Genomic DNA, 21,615 nt, shown 5'->3' on the forward strand with positions numbered 1-21,615 from the left:
AGGGGCTCAACAACAGCTTGTGGCACAACATGCTTCAGAGAAAGAGGCTTTGGAGAAGATTAAAATAGAAATCGAGGAGGAGCTAAAGCATCTTGATGAAGAAATCTTGGAAGGTGCTCTTCAGATATTCCCGTTTCAGTTGATAATCTCTATGCACTATAGTGGTGGCTAATTTGTACCAGGTACTCTAGTAAAGAGATTTTTGGAAAAATGGAAAGTCTTTTCCCTCCTTCCCCAGCAAGATTTCTACACATAGTCACTTGATGTAAAATAGTTAAACTTTACTGTTTGGAGCAGTGGAGTCTAGCCAAAGCAAACAATTTAATGACTTTTAGTAGGCTGCTATAAACTATGAAATGTAAGCAGCTCTTAAGCTGCTCCTAAGCTGCTCCACTTGATGACATAAGTGAAAACATTCCTCAGCAGATAGCATTCAGGGGAGTGTTGACTTAAAACATCAGATTTCTCACTTTGGTTTATTTTTTATGACATATTTTGACCTAGAGATGTGGGGTTTTTTATAGTTTTCCCAGCAAGGGATTGATTGAAAGCAGTCTTTATTTTGCATGTGTGTTGCAAAGTGGAAGCCTGAAGTAGAAGGCCTCTTCGAGATCTGCTTGTATTCATCCATATAGACCTTTCTTAGAAGTTTTCAACTGAGAAGGAAGTGCTTATACGATCAAAATATCATTTAAAAAATTATACGCTGGCACTGATGTATATATAGCCACATGCAGGCAAATTTTACCATGGAAAAGAGGCTCTCTTGCTCCTACATCAGAGTTGTCATCAGCTTAAAATTGAGGATAGATGCACATCTAACTTGCTGGTTAGGATGCACTTGTGAAATAAGAGCTGGAGGGAAAATGTAGCACAAAGTCATCTATGGCTTATAAGTACCACTTGCAAAATATATTTGGGCCATACTTACTTTCCTACAATTTGTTCATGCCATCCTTGGCCTATGAAGTTGTGATTTCTTTCTTTCTTACATACACTGCGTTAACTGGTTCAATAAGAAATCTGAGACAGTTTTTGTTCTTTATGAGGCTCTTATTTTATTTTGTGTACTTTTTTCTCTCAGCATTTACCACTACAGGATTTGACTGCCACACTTCCCCAGTGTTCAGTCCTGCCAATCCAGAGAGCTCAATAGAAGACTGCCTGGCTCATCTGGGGGAGAAAGTGTCCCAGGAATTGCAAGACCATCTGCACAAAGCACTGCAGAGCTTGCTTAGCAAGTGAGTTCCCATATGCTTTTTCCAAGGGAAGGTATTTCCTGTTCTGTTATCACCAGTAATGAAATGCTAATGATGGGGATACATTTTTTATTGCATTTCTTTCTTCTCCAACATTTCTTTGGCTAGCTGGTTTTGTTTTGGTTTTGTTTTTTTGTTTTGTGTTGTAATGTGTAAATACTTCTTTGTGGTATTTGGTCTTTGCAGTAATGTAGGTTCTAAAATTTTACTCAGCTTTTGTCATTGCACTTCTGGAACTACTAGTTTAAGCTGCTGGTGCAACTGGCAGTTGCCAGTTGTCATTGCCAATTTAAAGAATGCTAGGCTGTAACCTGATTAACTTCCTTTCCTTATAATTAATAGTGGAGCTAAAGGTTTGTTGGCTGGCTGTCTCGAGATGAGAGGGAGAGTTTCTCTGAAAGGATGATAGCAAGATGCTTTATGACCACTGTATTTTTTTTTTTTTTTTTTGTATTATAAATTACTAGCCTGATTTTAATGGATCCACATGAGCTATTTCTGGCTGTTCTGCATGACCTGCAAAATGTATTTGTACAGAGCTGGAGCTGGAAAGTGCTGCTTTGGGGACAATTACAGAAATGCAGCATTAGCAAATAGCTATCTGAGTCTGTGTCTTGGTCTCAAAAGAAGCTGAGAATCTCTAGTACTGCTCTTCATATAGCTGTTCACAGATTGTTTGAACAACAAGGTACACAACAAGGTTACCCTGAGGACAGATGGCTTCTGGAGCTTATAGAAGGTGACAAGAATCTAAACAGCCCCCCTGTAATCCTGAAGGACACACAGTCAGTGACCTACTGAGATGCTTGGATCCCCACAAGTCTATGGGACTGGATGGGATCCACTGAAGGGTGATGAGGGAGCTGGCAGAAGAGCTCGCCAAGCCTCTCTCTATCATCTATTGACAGTCCTGGCTCACTGGGGACATCCCAGATGACTGGAAGTTGGCCAATGTCTCGCCAATCCACAAAAAGGGCCGGAAAGAGGACCCAGGAAACTACAGGCCCGTCAGCCTGAGCTCAGTGCCTGGCAGGGTCATGGAACAGATCATCCTCAGTGCAATCACACAGCACCTGCAGGATGGGCAAAGGATCAGACCCAGCCAGCACGGGTTTAGAAAGGGCAGGTCCTGCCTGACCAACCTGATCTCCTTTTATGATCAGGTGACTCACCTGGTGGATGAGGGGAAGGCTGTGGATGTGGTCTACCTGGACTTCAGCAAGGCCTTTGACACCGTCTCCCACAGCATTCTCCTGAAAAAGCTGTCAGCCCACAGCTTGGACAGGAGCACCCTGTGCTGGGTTAGGAACTGGCTGGAGGGCCGGGCCCAGAGAGTGGTGCTGAACGGTGCTGATCCAGTTGGCGGCTGGTCACTAGTGGTGTCCCCCAGGGATCAGTGTTGGGCCCAGTTCTGTTCAATATCTTTATAGATGATTTAGATGAGGGGATTGAGTCCATCATCAGCAAATTCGCAGATGACACTAAGCGGGGGGGGAGTGTGGATCAGCTGGAAGGCAGGAGAGCTCTGCAGAGGGACCTGGACAGACTGGAGAGTTGGGCTGATTCCAACGGGATGAGGTTCAACACGGCCAAGTCCCAGGTCCTGCACTTTGGCCACAACAACCCCATGCAGCGCTACAGGCTGGGGACAGAGTGGTTGGAGAGCAGCCAGGCAGAAAGGGACCTGGGAGTCTGGATTGACAGGAAGCTGAACATGAGCCAGCAGTGTGCCCAGGTGGCCAAGAAGGCCAATGGCATCCTGGCCTGTATCAGGAACAGCGTCGCCAGCAGGTCCAAGGAAGTGATTCTGCCCCTGTACTCAGCCCTGGTGAGGCCACACCTCGAGTACTGTGTCCAGTTCTAGGCCCCTCAGTTTAGGAAAGATATCGAGGTCCTGGAGTGGGTCCAAAGGAGGGCAACCAGGCTGGTGAAAGGACTCGAGCACAGACCCTATGAGGAGAGGCTGAGGGAGCTGGGGCTGTTCAGGCTGAAGAAGAGGCGGCTCAGGGGAGACCTCATCGCTCTCTACAACTACCTGAAAGGAGGGTGTAGCCAGGTGGGGGTTGGTCTCTTTTGCCAGACAACTTTCAACAAGACAAGAGGGCATGGTCTTAAGTTGTGCCAGGGGAAGTTTAGGTTGGATATTAGAAAGAATTTCTTTACCAAGAGGGTGGTCAAGCATTGGAATGGGCTGCCCAGGGAAGTAGTGGATTCTCCATCCCTGGAGATATTTAAGAAGAGACTGGATGTGGCACTTAGTGCCATAGTCTAGCAACCGCAATGGTGGTTCAAGGGTTGGACTCTATGATCTCTGAGGTCCCTTCCAACCCAGCCAATTCTATGATTCTGTGATTCTATGAAAAAGCCCTAGGTATCAGCATCTAGTATAACTTTTTAATGCATAAACTTCCATACATGCACTGGAGAGGCATTTCGTCACCTGTGAAGGTAATACCCATGATGGCACACTTTTGGAAGATTACACATTTGGAAGTACTTCCATCTGAACATCAGGAAACATCTTTTTCTTGTGAGGGTGACTGGGCACTGTCACAGGGTACTCAGCGGGGTTGATGTTTCTCAGTCATCAGAAATACTCAAAAGCTGTCTGGACATGCTCCTGGACAGCCTGCTGTAGGAGCCCCTTCTTGAGCAGGGAGGTTGGACAGGATGTTCTCTAGCCATGACTTCCAACCTCAACCATTCTGTGATTTTTTTTTTTTTTTTTTAAGCTAGCCTATCTATTCCTTAACTAGCTCCCAAGTCATCAACTAAGGGTTGACTTTGTATGACCAGTATAATTTAAAACTGACTATTACAAGCCAGGTAGGATAAGGCTTTGGCTAACGTGATGTAGTGAAAGACATCTATTCCTATGGTGTTGAAAGGTGCCTTCTAACTCAAACCATCCTATTATTCTATGACTCTGACCTAGATTTTACAGCAAAGGTGCCATGTAACATTTGACCAGAAGTACATCTCACAGAAGAGAGTATGTGGGGTACAAATTTCTCCTTACATGGCAAAAAAGATTATAGCATTTTCCTCCAGAAATGGCAGAAACTTATCTGCCTGTACAAACCAGGCATTTGTCCCATGTGTCCTTAAATTATTGTAGTTAATATCTTCTGAAGAGTGGAGGCTTTGATGAATGCCTCACTGCGCACTGAAAGAACAGACTGGCAGTAAGTTGAAAAATAGGCCTTGGAACACATTCTTTTTTTGGTTGTCTAAAATAGTAAATTGAAATAACAGCATTTTAAGTTTAGTATCTTAAAGGCTGTAGATAATTAGCTATCTGATGTTGACAGGTCATAACTGGTGCATTCTAGATTTTTTCTGAGAGTTCCTGAGATGAGGTGTGAAAATTAAGTGCTTCTAGCTTGAGAGTAGCCTGATGGTCTAGGCTTTATGTGTTTTCTATAGGAAAATGTTTTCCTTCTATGTATTTTTATATATATACAAATGCACACATACATATAAAGTCTGTTCTTTTACCCGTGTTTGCTAGAGTAGTGTTATGGGATGCAATATTTATTTTGCTTGTAATATCCTCTTCTTTTATATAAATATGAACAAGTAGCTTATGGCACAATAGGTTGTTAGATCATGACAAGTTCTTAGAGTTCAATAAGCAGTCTTCTACTGAATACCAGTCACCACTGTTTCCCTTAAACTAAAGTCTGAACTTGCCATTTGTCATTATCTGGCTCAGGACAACTGCTTTTGAAGCAGTGCATATTCTTCTGCTACTTGGCAGAAAGTTTTTATTGCTAGTTACTTTAAGATAGTGTCTGATCCTAGAGGAAAGGAGTATGGAGAATGGGATTGTCATCATCCCAATTAAGGTAAGTGGAGATGTGCTGTATCTGAAATAGACAGATCTACTGATATACAAACGGCATTTTATAATCAAAAGTGCTGTTTCTAGCAAATAAAGGCTTCAACTGTAAAATAATGGTAATGCAATCAATCAACCTGTCTTGGTTCATAGCCTATACTATTTAAAAATTTTACTCTGTCTTACTTTATGTCTATCTTACATGTGGATTTCTTAATGGAATTTTGTATCTTTAAAGTATTATAAAAATTGTATGCAGGAGCTTTGAAATTGTGGTAGCATATCAGATAACCTACTTATGTAGTGTCCTTTAAGTTGTATACTGTCAAATTATTATGAAATTCACTTAATTATATAAAACTGTGTAACAGGGAGAAGGTGATAGCTTCCTGATCCTCTCTGGTGCTGGTGTTTTATGTCCTGAAACACAAGTTCTTGAAATTTAGTAGCTGTAATAAATATGAAAGTATTTTGTTCTCTGGAAACCAAGAATTTTATTTTATTCTTATTCTTTTGTTTCCTTTTATAACTTTCAGTGTTGGTTTAACTTCTGCAGGCCGGTGACATATCAAGAATATCGAGAGCGCACACAAGAGACAGCTGCTCATGCCAGTGGATGGAACAAGGTACTAAATAAGTGACTTTCACTTTGGTATCACTTGCATCTACTTAGTGTCCAAACTTTTTTTTACTAGGTATAGTTATGCTTCAGAGAGTAGCAAGAAGAAAAAGAACCCACTTAGCATTAGTATGAAATTATTTTCATTGTCAGAATTGTAGTTGTGGATACAATATGTAGTTTTTAGATAGTTTAGCCAGAAATTATCCAGTGGAAGTATTGGGTCAGTCTTGTTTTATTATAGTAAAAAGAAAATTTAGGGTTGTTTATTGAAATAAATTTACATAATTTTTTTTACACTAAATATTTTTTAATTTTCAAGAGAGATTTATTGTTTTAGCAGTCTGGCAATGGCTTCTGAGATAGATGTTTTCGTAATATTTCTCTACTTTTTCTTTGCCCTCATCTCAGGTTCAAAATATATGCAAAAATATATGTTAAAAAAAGTGCTAGGCATGGTAAATATAAAAATAGATAGCATATTCACAATATTTAAATTTTTTAGGAAACATAAGGTGTGTGTAATATGCCTTCTTGGTTTCAGGAGTAGTTATCTCGAATGATACAAAGCTTCTTTTTAAAATTAAATGCAAATTTGTAAGTGAATTACCTTATAATACTCTTAATGTACAATGAGTAGAATTACTGCTCCTAGATTCATCTTTCATTACTCATTCAAATTTATGATCTTAATCATTCTCTGGGTTGAGCATGCATCAGAAAACCAATAAAAGAATGGAATAACTTAGCAAATTTAATCACAAACTGAGACTTTAAATTTAGTCTTAAATTTAAAATGGAACAAGACTTTTTTTCCCCTAATTGTTTTTTCTTAACTAGATTTTCCTGCTTTCTTAAGAAACTGATCATCTGGCCAAGGGTGTGGGCACTTCTAAAGCAGTTTATTAAACATTGCTTGACAAGTTACTGCCCATAGCTCCAGCCATTATAATTGGTGTGTGTGTTTTCCATTTACCATTGTGATTCATAGGATTTTAGTTGAAACAACCATGAAATCTGATTATCAGAAAGGTTGTTGAAAATTAAAAGCAGGCATAAAACCAATCGTTGGGGCTCAGCTGGCAAGGAAGGAGGTGGATGGAGCTTGTCAGTTGCCTACTGCCTGTCCATATGCTATGGGTACACCCCCCTTGAAGATACAACCCTAGGTAGATGGATCAGCTGCATCTGGGGTTTTGCGATTCAGCCTTCATGGCTGCTACATTTGGGCAGCCCCTGTGGCTAATAGGTTTTGGTCCTCATCAGCTCATAACTGAGAATATCATCTAGATGATGGCTTTGTCATCACCTTTGTGTACCTGTAACATTTGTTGCTACGAAACTTAAAGAGTCCACTAGCAAACTGGAATGGAAATTTTGTAGAATACAGCATCTGTTTGTATTGTTTTTGTGGTAGCTTGAATGTCTGGCAGTTCCGTTCATAATACTTGTTTTGATGGGATGGAATACATTTGTGTTGGTTTCATTTCCTCTTAAATTCCATCATCTTTCTCCGAATTGTATTTTGTTACAGAAAAGACCTGAGGTATCTTTCCTCCAACCTAACTTACTTTTCACTGTAAGGAAGAAGCTGTTAGAATTTAAAAGTACCTATAAATAGTCAGAGCATTAGGTCTAATTAGCAGACATACAGCAGGATTCGTGAAAATCTGGTATATGCTTTAATTGCCTATCAGGAAAATGAAGTTTACTTCCTCTTATGACTAAATAATAATAAAACAATTCAGCTAACTGGGCTAGCTGAACAGAATAATAAATCATTCCCTGTTATATGCTCATGGACCTGGCATACCCTCTAGTTCCTTGGGAGGAGCAGAAATTGAAGATGTACAATAGCTGTGGCAGATGTCAAAGGATTTAAAATTTGGAAATGCCTTTCCACAGATAGAATTTCATGTAATCAAGGGTGTGATTTTATCCAGACTAGAGGAAATAAAACCTCTGAGCCTAGAAGATGAAATGAATTTTCAGTTACCTATGAGCTCTAGCTATTATGCTTAATAGAGGTATCTTGCACAGCAGGATGTTCTTTTTGCTTTCAGTAGCCTGTAAACTACTTGTATAAAATTTCACCTTTAAATTCTGAGACTTTGCTGTTGTAGGTGAGTATTATAATGTATGTGTACATATAAAAGCTCCACCTATTCAATATATTGAATGTGATGCAGTTAGACCCACCCTGATTCCTGTAAGTCCCAGGATCTCTCTCCCAAAAGAGTCTTTGCAAATTCCCCTTCATGTTAATGTGTGTGTGAGACATGGTGCACAGGTAAGCAGATACTTCTGGAAGGTATTGGGATTACCTGACTGGCTAGCTGGGTGGAGGTAGGATGTGGACAAAGGCTTAATCTGCCTGGTTTACAATTGGGAAGGTGTTGCTAGGCTCAGCTCAGCAAGGTGCTGAGACATCTCACATAAACAATTATATAGAAGGGCTGGACCATATGATCCTTAAGGTCCCTTCCTACCTGATATTCTGTGATTCTATGATTTTTAGTCATACCAGTTTTCAAAGAACCTTTTCATTATATTAGCATGAGCAGAGAAATGACATTTCTAAATATGGCTGTTTTTTCCACTTAAAAATGTAAACCTTTTCTAGAGTTCAATGGTATGTTTGAACTGCTGAAGACATTTGGTTAACTGACTGGTGCATGGGATGTAAAGGAATGTGTTCAGTCACAAAAATGTGAATGTCCATCCCAATGAGGAAATACTGTAGGGTAAACTGATACATAAGAACATCAGTGCTTACATTAACATCCCACAGAGGCAAAGTGCACAGACATTAGAAAACAGTGGTTCTCTGTAAAAAAAGTCAGGAAAAGAAATTACTTAATATATTTCTCAGAAATGGTGATGTGAAAATAATAGGCATGATGTTGGATTCTATAAACAAAAGGAGTTGTCTTCACTTTGTATTTTTAAGTAAGACTTCCATTAAATCAAAGCAAAACAAAACCTTTTCAAGTTGAGTTTTAATACTTTTTGCTTAAAATTGAATATTACATACATATACCAAAATACATAATCCCACTACTGTGCAACCAAATAAAAGAATATTAAATACTGATACTGAGACCCAACTGAAATGATGAGTAGGTCAGCAGCCATCTTCAAGTCCTGTTTTTACTGATTAATTAAAGAAACCTAAGAATAATACAACAAAAATGTAAAAAATAGTCTAGTGTAATTAGATTAATTTCATGTTGAAAGAGTCAAAAGGTGCACAGAAGTGACAATTACTTTGGATATAAATTTTTCAAAGTTTCATAACTTTCTTTGTAATTTTTTTGGCGTACATTTAAATTTGTAATATTTTACTGTGGGTTCATGATAGTATAATTGACAGAAAACTTTCATTTACAAAATTAATCAGAAACATTCTAGTAGCAAAGGGGTTTTTTGTAATGATTCCGTAGAAGTTTTCTCCTGCCAACTATTTTCTGGCATGTTGTGCTTGATACTGTGTCTGTTTTTCTTCAGTCAGAATTTAAATAGCCTCTAGCATTCCTTCCCAGGCGTACTGGTGGAGGGAACTGCAGTTGCTTTGAATTGCCAAGGCTGTATTTTACTTAGGTCTTAGTTAAATCTCATCACTATCCACATAACTGCTGTTATGTACAGAAAGCTGTTGTTCACCTTTATATAATTATTGTGAGGATAATTTCTTTCTCGATTCTAGGGACAGTATCATGCCAAGATGTACCTGTTCCTACTTGTCTCAAAGGTAGAGGTCATCTCTATCTTTGGACTTGTGTCACGGTTTAACACTGACCCGGCAATTAAACCGAATAACAGACGCTCTCTTTAATCTCTCTCTCCCCTCAATGAAGAAAGGAGAGAGAATAAGGGAGAGAGACTTATGGGTTGGAAACTAAACTACACAACTTTAATAAAACAGTAGTGATAAATAGGTAAAATTACTAAATATATACAAATATACAGGAAAATGGAAACCACATTCCTCCCCCCTTTCCCCCAATAAACTCTCACGTCACCACCGAGGCTGTAGGGCAGCCCTGGGAAAGTCCAGGCTGGACTCCTGGAGTCGGCAGCAGTCGGGAACTGGAGGCAGGAACACACAGATATGGGCTGGCACGGATCAGGACCACAGGCAGATGAACAGACAGGATCCTTCCAGGATGCCGGGTGAAGGAAGGGAAGCAGGAAAAGATCTGGCTCGGCCCACGTGATGCCTCAAATTTATACTGAGTGTGACGTATATGGGATGGAATACTCTGTTTGGTCAATTCTGGCATCTATCTTGTCCGTTCCTCCCTAAAGGAGGGTTCAGGTGGGGCCTCTGTGTCCTTGGCTCTGCATACCAGTCTCTAGCAGTAACTATAAACATCAAGTGTTATCAATCCTAAAAGCACACACACTGCATGAGAAACTTGCTGTTAATTTCAGCAAATGCAACTACTTACAAGGGACTTAGCTAAAAGCAAAAGTACAGAAACAGAAAACCACCTTTATCCTGGCCCAAACCAGGACAACTTGTTGATTCAAAACTTTTCTGTGGACCATAGAAATTCTTCTGTTTTACCTACACAGTAGTTTTAATAATTATTTCTGTATTTATTTACAATTCTTGTTTTTTTGAAGGTCTTGGTACCCCTGGTTCTGCTACAACAGTTTCTGATGGAGTTAACCAGACGGGGACAGGAACCACTGAGTGCACTTGTGAACTTCGGAGTGACCTATCTAGAAGACTACTCTGCAGATTATATCATTCAACAGGGAGGATGGGTAAGAAGACAATGTTTAAATTTCATACTTTGTTTAATGTGTATTTCTAAGTGTTATTCTAGGCCAAATGGTAGTGAAAGCTAAGAGGTTGCTAGAAGTAAGCAGATGAGAAAAGGAATGCCCTGGCCTTCCATAAAAAACATTAAGACACAGACACACACAAAAAAACACCAAAATCAAAACCCAGGAGTTTAGGACTATATAGTTGGAAAGGGATCTTGGGTAGTCATCAGTTTCACCTTTCTGCCCCAAGGCAGCACTTACTTTTGCCCATTCATTTCACACATTAGAGATGTCTGTGATTGGACTCCACAGTTTCCCCAACCTGTCTGTTCCAGTTCTCTGCATGTCTGGTTTGTTGGATTGCCTTTGAAATTGAAGAAGACCTTAGATGTCAAATAATAGCTAGTTTTCACACAGTGTGTGTTAATATGCTGATTTGTTTCTGTATGGTGAGATTGTTTGCATGTTCTTTCCTGTTAATATGCATACGAGATTGCAAGTAGAAGCAAACACCCATAACGAGATACTGTGCCTGAGAGGCTCATCTTTGTAATATTATCTTCATGTTCTGGTGAATGCTGGAAAATGGTATATGTGAGGTTTTTTCCTCTTAATTTTCATAGTGTTTTTTTTTAACAGATAAGTAACTGGGGAGAACTTCATGCAGAACTGTCAGTATCTACTAATTTATTTTTATAATCAGTATAAAGTAGCTAAGGCATATTGGATTTTATAACTGTAGAGAAACGGTAGAACGAGCAATCAAGATTCATTTGTGCTGCATTTCCTTATGGAATCTGTCAAGTCATGGTAACCAATGTTCCTGAGTCATGTCATGCTGAGAGGGTTCCATTAAAAAATATATCACAGAGGCAGCTCACAGCTGATGAGCTGGGTCTTGAAGGTATAACAGTGCTAAAGGAGGCTGAGTTTTATATTACTGGGTTTGGGAAGACTGCCAGATTTGAATGGAGTTAATCTGGGATTAGTGAAGTGGTTCCAGCAAGTTGCTTTATTCTAAAAAGAAAAGCTATTCAGGAAAACCTAGTGATTAAAAAGTACTAGTATGAAAAATCCCATTCAGGCAGCTGCTCATATTTCATAATGTTACCTGATTCTTTTCTAGGAGTAGTTTGTTGCATGATTTTTTACCAGTGATAGGACAAGGGGTAATGGGTGTAAATTGGAGCATAGGAGGTTCAAGTTGAATATTCGAAAAAATTTTTTTTACTGTAAGGGTGACAGAGCCCTGGAACAGGCTGCCCAGGGAGGTTGTGGAGTCTCCTTCACTGGAGACATTCAAAACCCGCCTGGACACGTTCCTGCGCGATGTACTCTAGGTGGCCCTGCTCTGGCAGGGGGGGTTGGACTAGATGATCTTTCGAGGTCCCTTCCAACCCCTAGGATTCTATGATTCTATGATTCTATGATTCTATGATTTCTGCACATCTGCACCTTCCTATAGCTTTTCTCTTCCATGGAGTCATGGATAATAGTTTTCAAAGCCTTCAGGGGGGATTGTTTGTCTTTAATGGACAGAAACACTACCTGCATGCAGCCAAATGACCCTAGGTCATTTGATAAGTGCACTCCCATTTCAAAGTATTTTCATTGCAGAGGGCGGCCTTACTAGCAGCTTTGAGGCACATGGCTATTAGGTTTTTTTTGCTTTTCTGTTGGTTTTGATTTTCTTCTTTAACGTCAGAAAAAACTGCAGCCTGTTCTGTAGCCCCTGTTTGAGGCCTGGTATAAACATACTTAATACAGTGCAAAGCCTGTGAAAACAAGCAGCTTTCCAGCACAGCCTCTCAGGGAGGGGGACGTGCTTTGTGTTTGTGTGACTGTGCATATATGTACAGATCTGGGTAGCCACTGTTTAATGGGCTGCAAGCTTATCTGTATACATCCAGTCAGGCATAAAATCAGACTGACATAAGCGGTACAGCAAACCAGCCAGAGCTATTTTTGAAACAGCAGAAGAGGCGAGGAAAGAGACAAGGTGATGAAAATCCTTTCCAGCTGAATTATTGTAGCTGCACTAACCCTTTGTGAGTTGCTTTGGGGATGGGGTCGGGGACCTATGGGGCTTGTGGTTTTACTTGGATGAAGGGAATATATAGTTTTATTGTGGATTTTGTTTGTTTTTTCCTGTAAGGACAATGTTCATTTTTACCGAGTATCATACTGCTTGATTTGTTCTGAGTCTGTGGGATGGTGTTCTGGGGAAAGCAGTGCTACGAGCGGAGTGTGGGGTGAGGGTGGGAGAGTTTGTGTTTTCTGAGAAGGTCCAGGAAAGAGCCACCTGGCAGGCTGCTAGCTGTCACGCAAGTATTTTGCATTTTTTAAGATAAGCATCTGCCACAGGGGCTCTGTGTGCTGGATCAAGTTGTCAGTAACACTTTACCAGAGCCATAAGGGCAGTGTATAAACCAGGAAGTCTCCAGTGAATTGTGTTGCTGTGACAGTAAGAGATTCAGTTTTTATGTTATTTTAGAGCATTGTAAAGAAATCTTTTCTACAGCTGCTAAGAGCTTACTGAGAAGATACTAGAACAGTCTGTTCTGACAGCCCCAATGTCTCTGGGGTTCTCTTCCCTTGGCACCACATAATTTAGGAACTCCCTCAGTTTTTTGGATTGAAGTCAACCTTTGCGAGGAGGGAAGTAGCCAGCTGAAGGTAAGGGGTCTGCTGAGCCTTCCTATGCCCCTCTATGGATCTCTGGTCAGAATTTTACACAGCTGTGTCATGCAGCAGGACCACTGCCACGTCATGCTGTGCAGCCACAGTGTGGCTGGAAAATCTCCCAAGGTTCTACATACATCAAGTTGTTCTGTGGGCTCCAGAGGCTTCTAGGTCCAAGAAAGCATATTATTGAGGACATTGGATAACAGTTAACTAGAAGCAAAACTGCTAGCTCAAGGGCGTAAAGGTTGATGAAGTCGACAGTTATGCAGTAAATTTCAAGAAATGAGTGTGGCTTGTGAGGGATGGAAAGTTTGGGATACTAGATACCTCTGAGGTGAGAAGTGACTTCTTGATTTTTCATCCCGGTTCTGCAGAGATATGGTGATGACATAATGTGTTGAAACGATGAGTGTTCCCCTCCCATTCTCCCTTCAGGCACTAAAATTGTAATTCAGCTGACTTTTCATGGTAGGGTGGGAGTGGGATGTTGGTGAGAGAATGGCTGGCATGTTTTTATGTCCAAGTGCATAGAATATTTTGATACTATGATTCTGGCTGTTGTGTATGTGGTTCTGCTTCCATATGGTCTGTTTTACTGCTTGGGGTGAAAGTCTTCCAGTGCACTGCATTATGTGTTCTGATGCAGCTGGCAACAGAGGCATGAATGAAGAGATGAAATGACTACTCCATCTAGTTTACAATCTCTTTGATTTGCAGGTAGATGGAAGTTGAGTTTGGAGGGCTGTAGAAAAGCAAGGAGATCTTGCTTTCTTTCAGACAGGCCTCTCTTTCACTAATTGCAGTGAATTTGGATGCTTGTCTTGTATTTGCCCCTCTCAGCTTCCAAGTTTTATGATCTCTCTTTTGGAGCAAAAAGTGTGTTTGGTATTCCAGGTTCTTGGTGCAGCCACACGCAGGGACGCACATTTCTCTCTCCTGACTCTCTGTTTTGAATCCCAGTAGACATACTAAGATCTTGTTCACATATTATTTGAAGCATCACAAAACCAGTTCCCAAGCTGAAATTAGCAGTAGCTCCATTCTCAAAAGCTATGTTAGGGCTCAACAAAATGACATGCAACGTACATCCCCTCCCCTCCCCTCCCCCCCTCCCCTCCCATCCCCTCCCCTCCCCCCCTCCCCCCTCCCCTCCCCCTCCCCTCCCCTCCCCTCCCCTCCCCTCCCCTCCCCTCCCCTCCCCTCCCTCCCCTCCCCTCCCCTCCCCCCCCCCCCCTCCCCCTCCCCTCTCCCTCCCCTCCCCTCCTCATGCCTCCCCTCCCCTCCTCATGCCTCCCCTCCCCTCCTCATGCCTCCCCTCCCCTCCTCATGCCTCCCCTCCCCTCCTCATACCTCCTCTCCCCTCCCTCCCTCCCCTCCTCATACCTCCTCTCCCCTCCCTCCCTCCCCTCCTCATACCTCCTCTCCCTGTTTGCTGACTTCTCCAGGGCTGAAAGCTGCTGCATCAGAAGCTATTCTTGTTCCACTGGAAAAGTGCACAGTAAGGCCAGTCAGTTGGTAAGGTTTATTTTCCTCTTCCTTTCCCACCCTTCTCCCAAATAATTTATCTCAAGTTCTGCAGTTTCTGTTTTCCATAGTTAGATTTCATCTATGTTGAAATAGTCTGGGGATGTCTATGAGGAAAAAGTGTAAGATTACTTGGGAGCGAGCTGCTTTTTTTTTTTCTCAAATTCACATTCATGTTACAAGCTCAGCTGCTTTTCTTGTGTGAAGAAAGCTGCTTAACTTGTTTGAAAGAGGTAAAAATAAGTGCACGCAATTGGTGTATATCAGTATTTCTTCCCTTAGTAAGAGGTATTTGTATTTGTTACCTGTAGTTGAAATTGTCTCTTCCTTCTCTGGGTTCTTGTCTCATTGTGTTCAGCCCTGGGTTTGATTTTAACTAGTTAATTCCCCATGTCGAAGAGAGTAAAAGTAAATTTACTTGAAATATGCATAGTGTTTCCAGTTAATTATCTCAGCCTTAGAAGAGCTCTTTTCTATTTCCAGTGTTTGTCTTAGGCTTTTCTGCCGGTTTTGACATTTGCTTTGCTGTTAGTGATTGAATAATCTGTGTACTAGAGTCTGTTAACAGTTTGGAGAAGAAAAAGAGTAAGAGACGCTTGTCATCCTGGGGAAGCAAGGCAGTCAGTTTGCATTACTGGAAATTAAAATCTCCTCCTGCAGCAGTCCAGATATCTGCCTTGACAATGACAGTGCAGAAATAGTGAGATGTGCTCCACTAGAGGAGAGAGAAGTAAGTTTAATATGGTAAAGATGCAAGAAAGGGCAATCTAATTAGAGAAGTCCTAGAAAGCAGTTTTTCTTTCAAAATAATTGCACTTTACGCTTGTATCACGGACCACGGCATGAAACGTCCACTTCATTTGTACAAAACTTCTTTGGTGCAGTAATAGATTTTTTTTATTTTTTAGGCACTGTGGTCAAGGAGCAACTCGATCTTACTTACTCACTTCCAACAACTTCATATCAGTCTTTATGAAGTAGTCTTCTAATAAATGATTTTATTTAAATTTAAACTGATAAGTGTGTTGCTTTGGTGCTAGGTCTCTGCAGGTAGTAGAAGTTATGTTGGAGGGCAGGGGAAGAAATTAGGGTCATTTCTGCAGACTGTTTTAGCCAAAGCATTCCTTGGAAGGGGTGAGAACAGTGGCTGCAATATCAGTGTGCTTTCATTTGGTTCACATGACCTTTTTTCCTTTTTTTTTTTTTAAATTTTTTCCCCTCCTTAATAAAAAGTACAACCCTATTTGTAGACTCTGCTCTGTTTTTCTTGGCTCAGACGGCTTCACAAAGATTAATTCCACAGTAAATGCCTGAAAGTTTTTTTTTGTTTGTTTGTTTTGGGTTTTTTTGTGTGTGTGGTTTTTTTGTTTTTTGTTTTGGTTTTTTTTGTTGTTATAGTACTGTTCCAGATCTGGGCGTTGTCAGCTGCCCCTTTTAGAACCCATTTCTCTGAAGGACTCACAGGGGATCTGAAGAGGGGCATGGCACAGAGCAAGTGGCACTGCAGCCTGCGTGGCAGGGGTGGGAGGGAAGCTGTCCCCACCCCAGGAGCCTCTGTGGGCACAGCCTTTGGCTGCTCAGCCCTTGGCACAGGCAGAACTCCACCAGCACACAGCCACTCCTCTATCATAGCTAAAAATCACATGACAAGCTCATTCCCAGCTCTGGGGAGATTTGTTACTGTGGGAAATTTGCTTATTTCCCCAGAGGGAGAAGTTTTAGCATCCTTGGACACAGACCAGTTCATCACTCCTTGACTTTTGTTTTTTTCAGACAACAGATTTAAAGCATAAATGCGTTTGATGGGTTCCTCGTTCTTGTATTGTTGCTGTGATGCTGTCAGTGTCAGAAAGTAACAACTGAATCTTGTTTTCTCTCTGCCAGGTTGTATTACAGCATAAAGTCAGTACACTTGCCTAAAAAACCTCCTAGCTGTGTTGAGTGTATTGAATTTTTTATCATGCTAAAGATTGCTCTTCTGTACCTCAAAGTGCTCTTTTTCTCAGGGATTTCATGTGGGTCTGTTTAGTTGCATGTGGAAAAAGGAGCACAAGGGAACTGAGGTATTTTTTTCCCACAGAGTGGCACTCCTCTCAAAACTGTAAACGGAATTTTTGCTTCTAAGGGACGAAAATCAAGATCTGGGCTGTATGGGTGGCTTGCTGGGCTGTGCAGCTTCTCTAGGGGCTTTTTAGCATCTTTGGAGATGAGTTTTGTATGAGTTTCTTGTCCATATCATACACAATAACAGACCTATTAATGAACTATGAAAAATAGTTTAGCCATAAAGAGAGTCAAGTTCCCGGTCTTTTTTTTTTTTTTTTTTTGGGTCATATTTTAAATCATAATTGAAACTTGACAGGTTTTTTTGAGTAGTAATTTCATGCTATATGTGAAAGGCTGGCAGTGTTCTGAATCCTGAGAATGGTTTTCAGCTAAGTTCAGAAAACTGACACTGGTAGGACTGCTGAATTCAGACTGTTAGGTTCTGCTTATTAGAAGACCTTTCAGATATTTTTTCATTATTTTGTTACTAGTTTACAGCTGTCTAGTGTAGCTCACCATGTAACATATTAGCTATAACCTATCCTTAGGGCTAGTCTAGCACATTTGTTAGAAGTACTTTCTGTCACTTGGAGAAATCTTGTGGAAAATTTCTACAGTTCAAAACCACAGAGGCTGAGGACAGTGATTGACTTCTGGAGCTCTTTCCTTAGGTATGCCACCTCTACAGATCTCTTCAAGACAGCCTCGTGCTGTAGAGTATCCTTGCTGAGTTCTAGCAAAAAAGGGAACTGTCTTGTTCTCCTTCTCACCATGATTTGTACCAACTCTTCCCTCAAGTGGCAGTGGTTGGGATCAGGAGTGGCAGGGTGCTGCACTGAGGGAGTTACTCTTGCTTCTCTAGATACTCCTGACATGGTTCTGCAAGTATGCTGGATGAGGAGAAGCACTCCAAGTTCACAAGTCTCCTGTCCTGGATTTGAAGAAGAGGAACTCTGATTTTTCTGGTCTGGAGCAGTAGACTATCTGCTTACCATAAACAAAGCAGATAAAGAACTTACATACATTCCTTATTTACAGTTAAATCTAAAGTGTGGGGCTTATATAAAGCCTCAGGTTATTAAAAATCCTTCCATATGATCAGTCCTGTCCTGAATTAATCTGTCTGTGGGAGCTTTGCTTCTGGGTCACACCTGTAGATGAATCAAGATAATGTCATTCAGTTTTTATTGCAATGTTTCCTGCTTAAAAAAAGGAACACAAAACCCCCAAACAAATACAAAACAACAAAAAAAGAAAACAAGAATAATGCACAAAAATCAACCACATCAGCACAAAACCCTCTCTTTATCCTTTTGACTTTTTGAATGAACTTTTAATTCAGCTCAAGAAATATTAATCAGGTATCCTAAATAATGCCTATTACTGTCTGGTTTTTCAATTAAAACTTTGTAAGCTTTTAATGAAGAAGTAGTGTAAGTACCCAGTGCCATTTATGTTAGCTTTCCTGCAGCTTTCTCAGCCTCAGGTGCTCTGTCTCTTCAAGCTTGGAGAGTTGTGTCCCTGAGGCACTGGCACGGAAGTTAAATTGTCTGTGAAGACAGAAAGGAGTCACCCAGGCTTTATAAGGCTCTGATTTACAGGGAGACATCAACTGGTAACTCTTCTGAGCTCTGCAGCCTGGGTGAGAAAGGGAACAACAAAACTCTGGATCCTGCTAGGCCCTCCCTCCTCCTGGAAAGCAGGATGTGTGTGCAGTGTTGGTATATGTATAAATGGAGAGTTTGAAATGTTAAGGATTGCCCATGTTCCCTGTATTAGCATGGTTTCATTTCCTTACCCTGTTCCAAGCAGTTTATCCTGCATGCTACCCTCAGCATATGCCCCAGATCTTACATTCTGTGAAAAGCATAGGAATATGTATGTACTGAGCTATATCAGGATGGCTTAAAGGTCACCACAGCATCTGTACCCAGTTGTCCCAGTGGCTATAGGTGCCTTGTGCCTCCCTGCCATGGCTTTGCTGAGTCACTGCTCAAGGGTGCTTGGCTGCCACCACCATGCAGCATACAACTTCAGGGTAACTTAGTCCTTCTGAAAATGACTTCAGTTGGTGTATTTTTTAGCTCATTACTGAAAATAACTTTGCTACAATCACCATCACTCACAAGAATCCTGTAGAAGCATAGTGTCGTTTTGGATTATTTTTTTAATATGCTTCATGTTGAACCAGTCACAAGAGCATGGATGTACTCTAGTGGTATATTAAGAGCTGTTACCAGCTGAGTGTGTCCCTGGTTTTTTTTGCTAGCATCAGATCACAGATGTTGTCTTGTTTGTTATGATATGCTGCAGGTGGGAAATGGAATCTGATTTGTGGAAGGGTAGAGCTGAGAGGAAAAGAGGGTAGTACAGAGCTTCGTGAGATTGCAGGTTTTACCCCTAGTTATTTTGTTGAATTGCTATTGTTCTGAATCTGTATTACCTGTGGAAATAAAGAATTTACTACAATCATAGGTGTCAGTAGCTTACATTATAGCAAGAGTATTTCCTACTCAATCAACATTGATAGTAAATCCTGATGATAAAGAAGTGTACAATCTCAGAGTGCCTGGGTAGTGAGCTGTCTCTCCATCCTCAGTATGGGGCAGTGGAAGCTGACCCTGTGCAGTGACTGAGTCTCTGCTGTGCTGCTTTCCAGTGGCTGCTGGAACAAGAGAGGTTGGGGCTGTGGGGAGTCCTGTCCTCACCTGCTGTGCAGCAGCCCTGATCCACACCTCTCAGGACTTGTTTTGCCTTTACTTAAGCTTTTTGGCTGTTCTTTTCTGTTGACCTTACTTTGCAATGATGGTTGCTTCCTTCTAGGATGTAGAGCTTAATTTTGAAATTTTTGGTTCTTCTAGTGAAACATGGCTTCCAAGAGGGTGCTGGAGTCTTGAAATCTAGGTCCTTACAGAGCAGAAATTGCATTGGATTTGTTGGCATGTGTGTGGTGTCTTGAGTATTTTCACAAACGTAATGCTTTATTAATTTTTATTTCCTTATGAATCAAGAGTTCCTCGAGATCCTTTGGTGCCTAGTAAATGGTTTGATCACTTTTAACCTTTCCCTGAGGAATTCTGCTTACTGTTTCTCTTTAGAGTTCCTGAACATTTTACTGAGTCAGATGGTGCTCCCCATATTCAAGCAACGTAAAGGCATTTATGAAGAAAAGTTCCTTTTGACGTGTTCTGTGAGGTTCCTTTACCTCACAAATATCTTACAAAACTCCCTGGGCTGAGAATACGAGATTCAGGTCCCGCCCCTGCCAAAAATACGTTCTGAAATCTTGAGGTTCCCAGTGCTGTCCTGCGCTACAGCTTCTACCCTTGTACAAAAGCCTCCACGAATGGCTTCCTCTTGATTTGCAGGGTGTTCTGCGGGGAATGGACAGAGAAAGCACACTACAATTCTCAGCTCAAACTCCACTGATCCCTTTTCACAAAGTTTATGGATATGGCAATAATTTCCACTATGGAGCAATAAAAGTGTTACTGTTCATAAGTGGCACAGCTCTACCAAGTCCCACTTCTAGTGTTCTTGACAGGGTTCCTCCATTGCTGCTGCACTTGCTCTCACCATAGGTGCTGCCAGTGACCAGCAGTGTTTGTGCCGTGTCTCCTGTGCCTGCCAACTTGCTTTTTTATTTAATTTTTGTATTTTATTTGCATGGGATTTTGGTTTGTGTTTAGTTGGTTGGTTTGGGGTTTGGGTTGGGTTTTTTTGGGTTTTTTTTGTTTGTTTGTTTTTGTGTGTGTATGTGTGTTTGTGTAGGCCCTTCTGTCTAGGGAGTGAGGTATTGCAGGGTGCCTCGTATCTCTGGAGAGCCTGAGAGAAGAGAGTAGTGCCCAGGCACCATGATGTATGCCTTCCTGTGAACTCCTTGCATAAGTGATAATTGGGTGTTACCAAAGCTGAAATGCAATTACCTTCTGGTCTCTAAGCAGGGTGCTGCTATCAATTCAGCTCTTTTGGCATCAGTGCGAGCTGGTGCAGCTGCTGGCCTGAGGATCTCAGCAGGACAAGCTAGACACTGATCAGGTTTAAAAAAAACTCAGAAAAATAAAGAATGTGTTTGGTTTTAACTTGGATTCGTTGCTGGCACAGACCACCATGTGAATCCACAAAAAAGTTGTGGAACAACTGAGCAGGTGTCTTGGAATGAGTAGCCATCAATAGGAGCCTAGAGCACAACCAAACACCAATTCTTCCTGTTGGGAAGGCTTTGAAAAAGCAGAGACAACTGCTTGGGTTGCTTTAGAACTATTGCATGCAGAAGGGAGCAGTGAGAAAGAGAACAAATGGATTTTAATTTTTTCTTTCTTGTGTTATTATGGGTCTGAACATTAATAATTTATTCACACGACAGCTGATTGAGGAATTTGTAGGGAAAGGGCTCTTAGAACTGCAGTACTTGATAAAATGTTCAAATAATTTTTGTTAGGTGGAAGGGGGTAATTGGATCTTTGTTAATGGTTTCATAGACTTCTATAATACGGCGTAGCAAACTTTGAGATTCCTCTTTGCCTATATCTCTTGGTTTTATGTTCTTGATATCACTCCCATCTTAAGTCCTTCATCTGCGCTTAGATTTTTTTTTCCTCTTGAAGCAGGTCTGTTCTGTGTAACATACTTAGCAGTCAATGCATGACTAGGATTAATAATGCTGTTCTTTTTTTAAGGAATCAGTCGGTCTTTTACATTTGCAGTTTCTCTGACTGGAGCCCACTGTCAAATTTTTACAGTACCTACAGATTTTTCCTAGCTAAAAAAACAAGCAAACCCTGTCAGCATCTTTGAATGTATGCTTGGTTGGTTTTCACTGTGTGGCTAAAGTTAATATGCTAGTCTTGGAAAGTGAGCTCATG

At 41.1% G+C, this 21,615-nt stretch overlaps 1 protein-coding gene across 1 annotated transcript in view; it reads left to right on the forward strand.

The window, feature by feature from the left end:
- The window catches only part of BCL2L13 (BCL2 like 13), a 42,501-nt gene that overhangs the window by 13,464 nt on the left and 7,422 nt on the right, over positions 1-21,615 (forward strand). The window contains exons 3-6 of the mRNA XM_030444737.1: positions 3-113; positions 1,085-1,241; positions 5,657-5,726; positions 10,349-10,492. Coding sequence (XP_030300597.1) covers positions 3-113; positions 1,085-1,241; positions 5,657-5,726; positions 10,349-10,492 — 482 coding nt within the window. The remainder of the gene's footprint in view (positions 1-2; positions 114-1,084; positions 1,242-5,656; positions 5,727-10,348; positions 10,493-21,615) is intronic.

This window comes from Calypte anna, chromosome 1 (assembly GCF_003957555.1).
Source record: "Calypte anna isolate BGI_N300 chromosome 1, bCalAnn1_v1.p, whole genome shotgun sequence".
In the NCBI taxonomy this organism is placed as follows: Eukaryota; Metazoa; Chordata; class Aves; order Apodiformes; family Trochilidae; genus Calypte; species Calypte anna.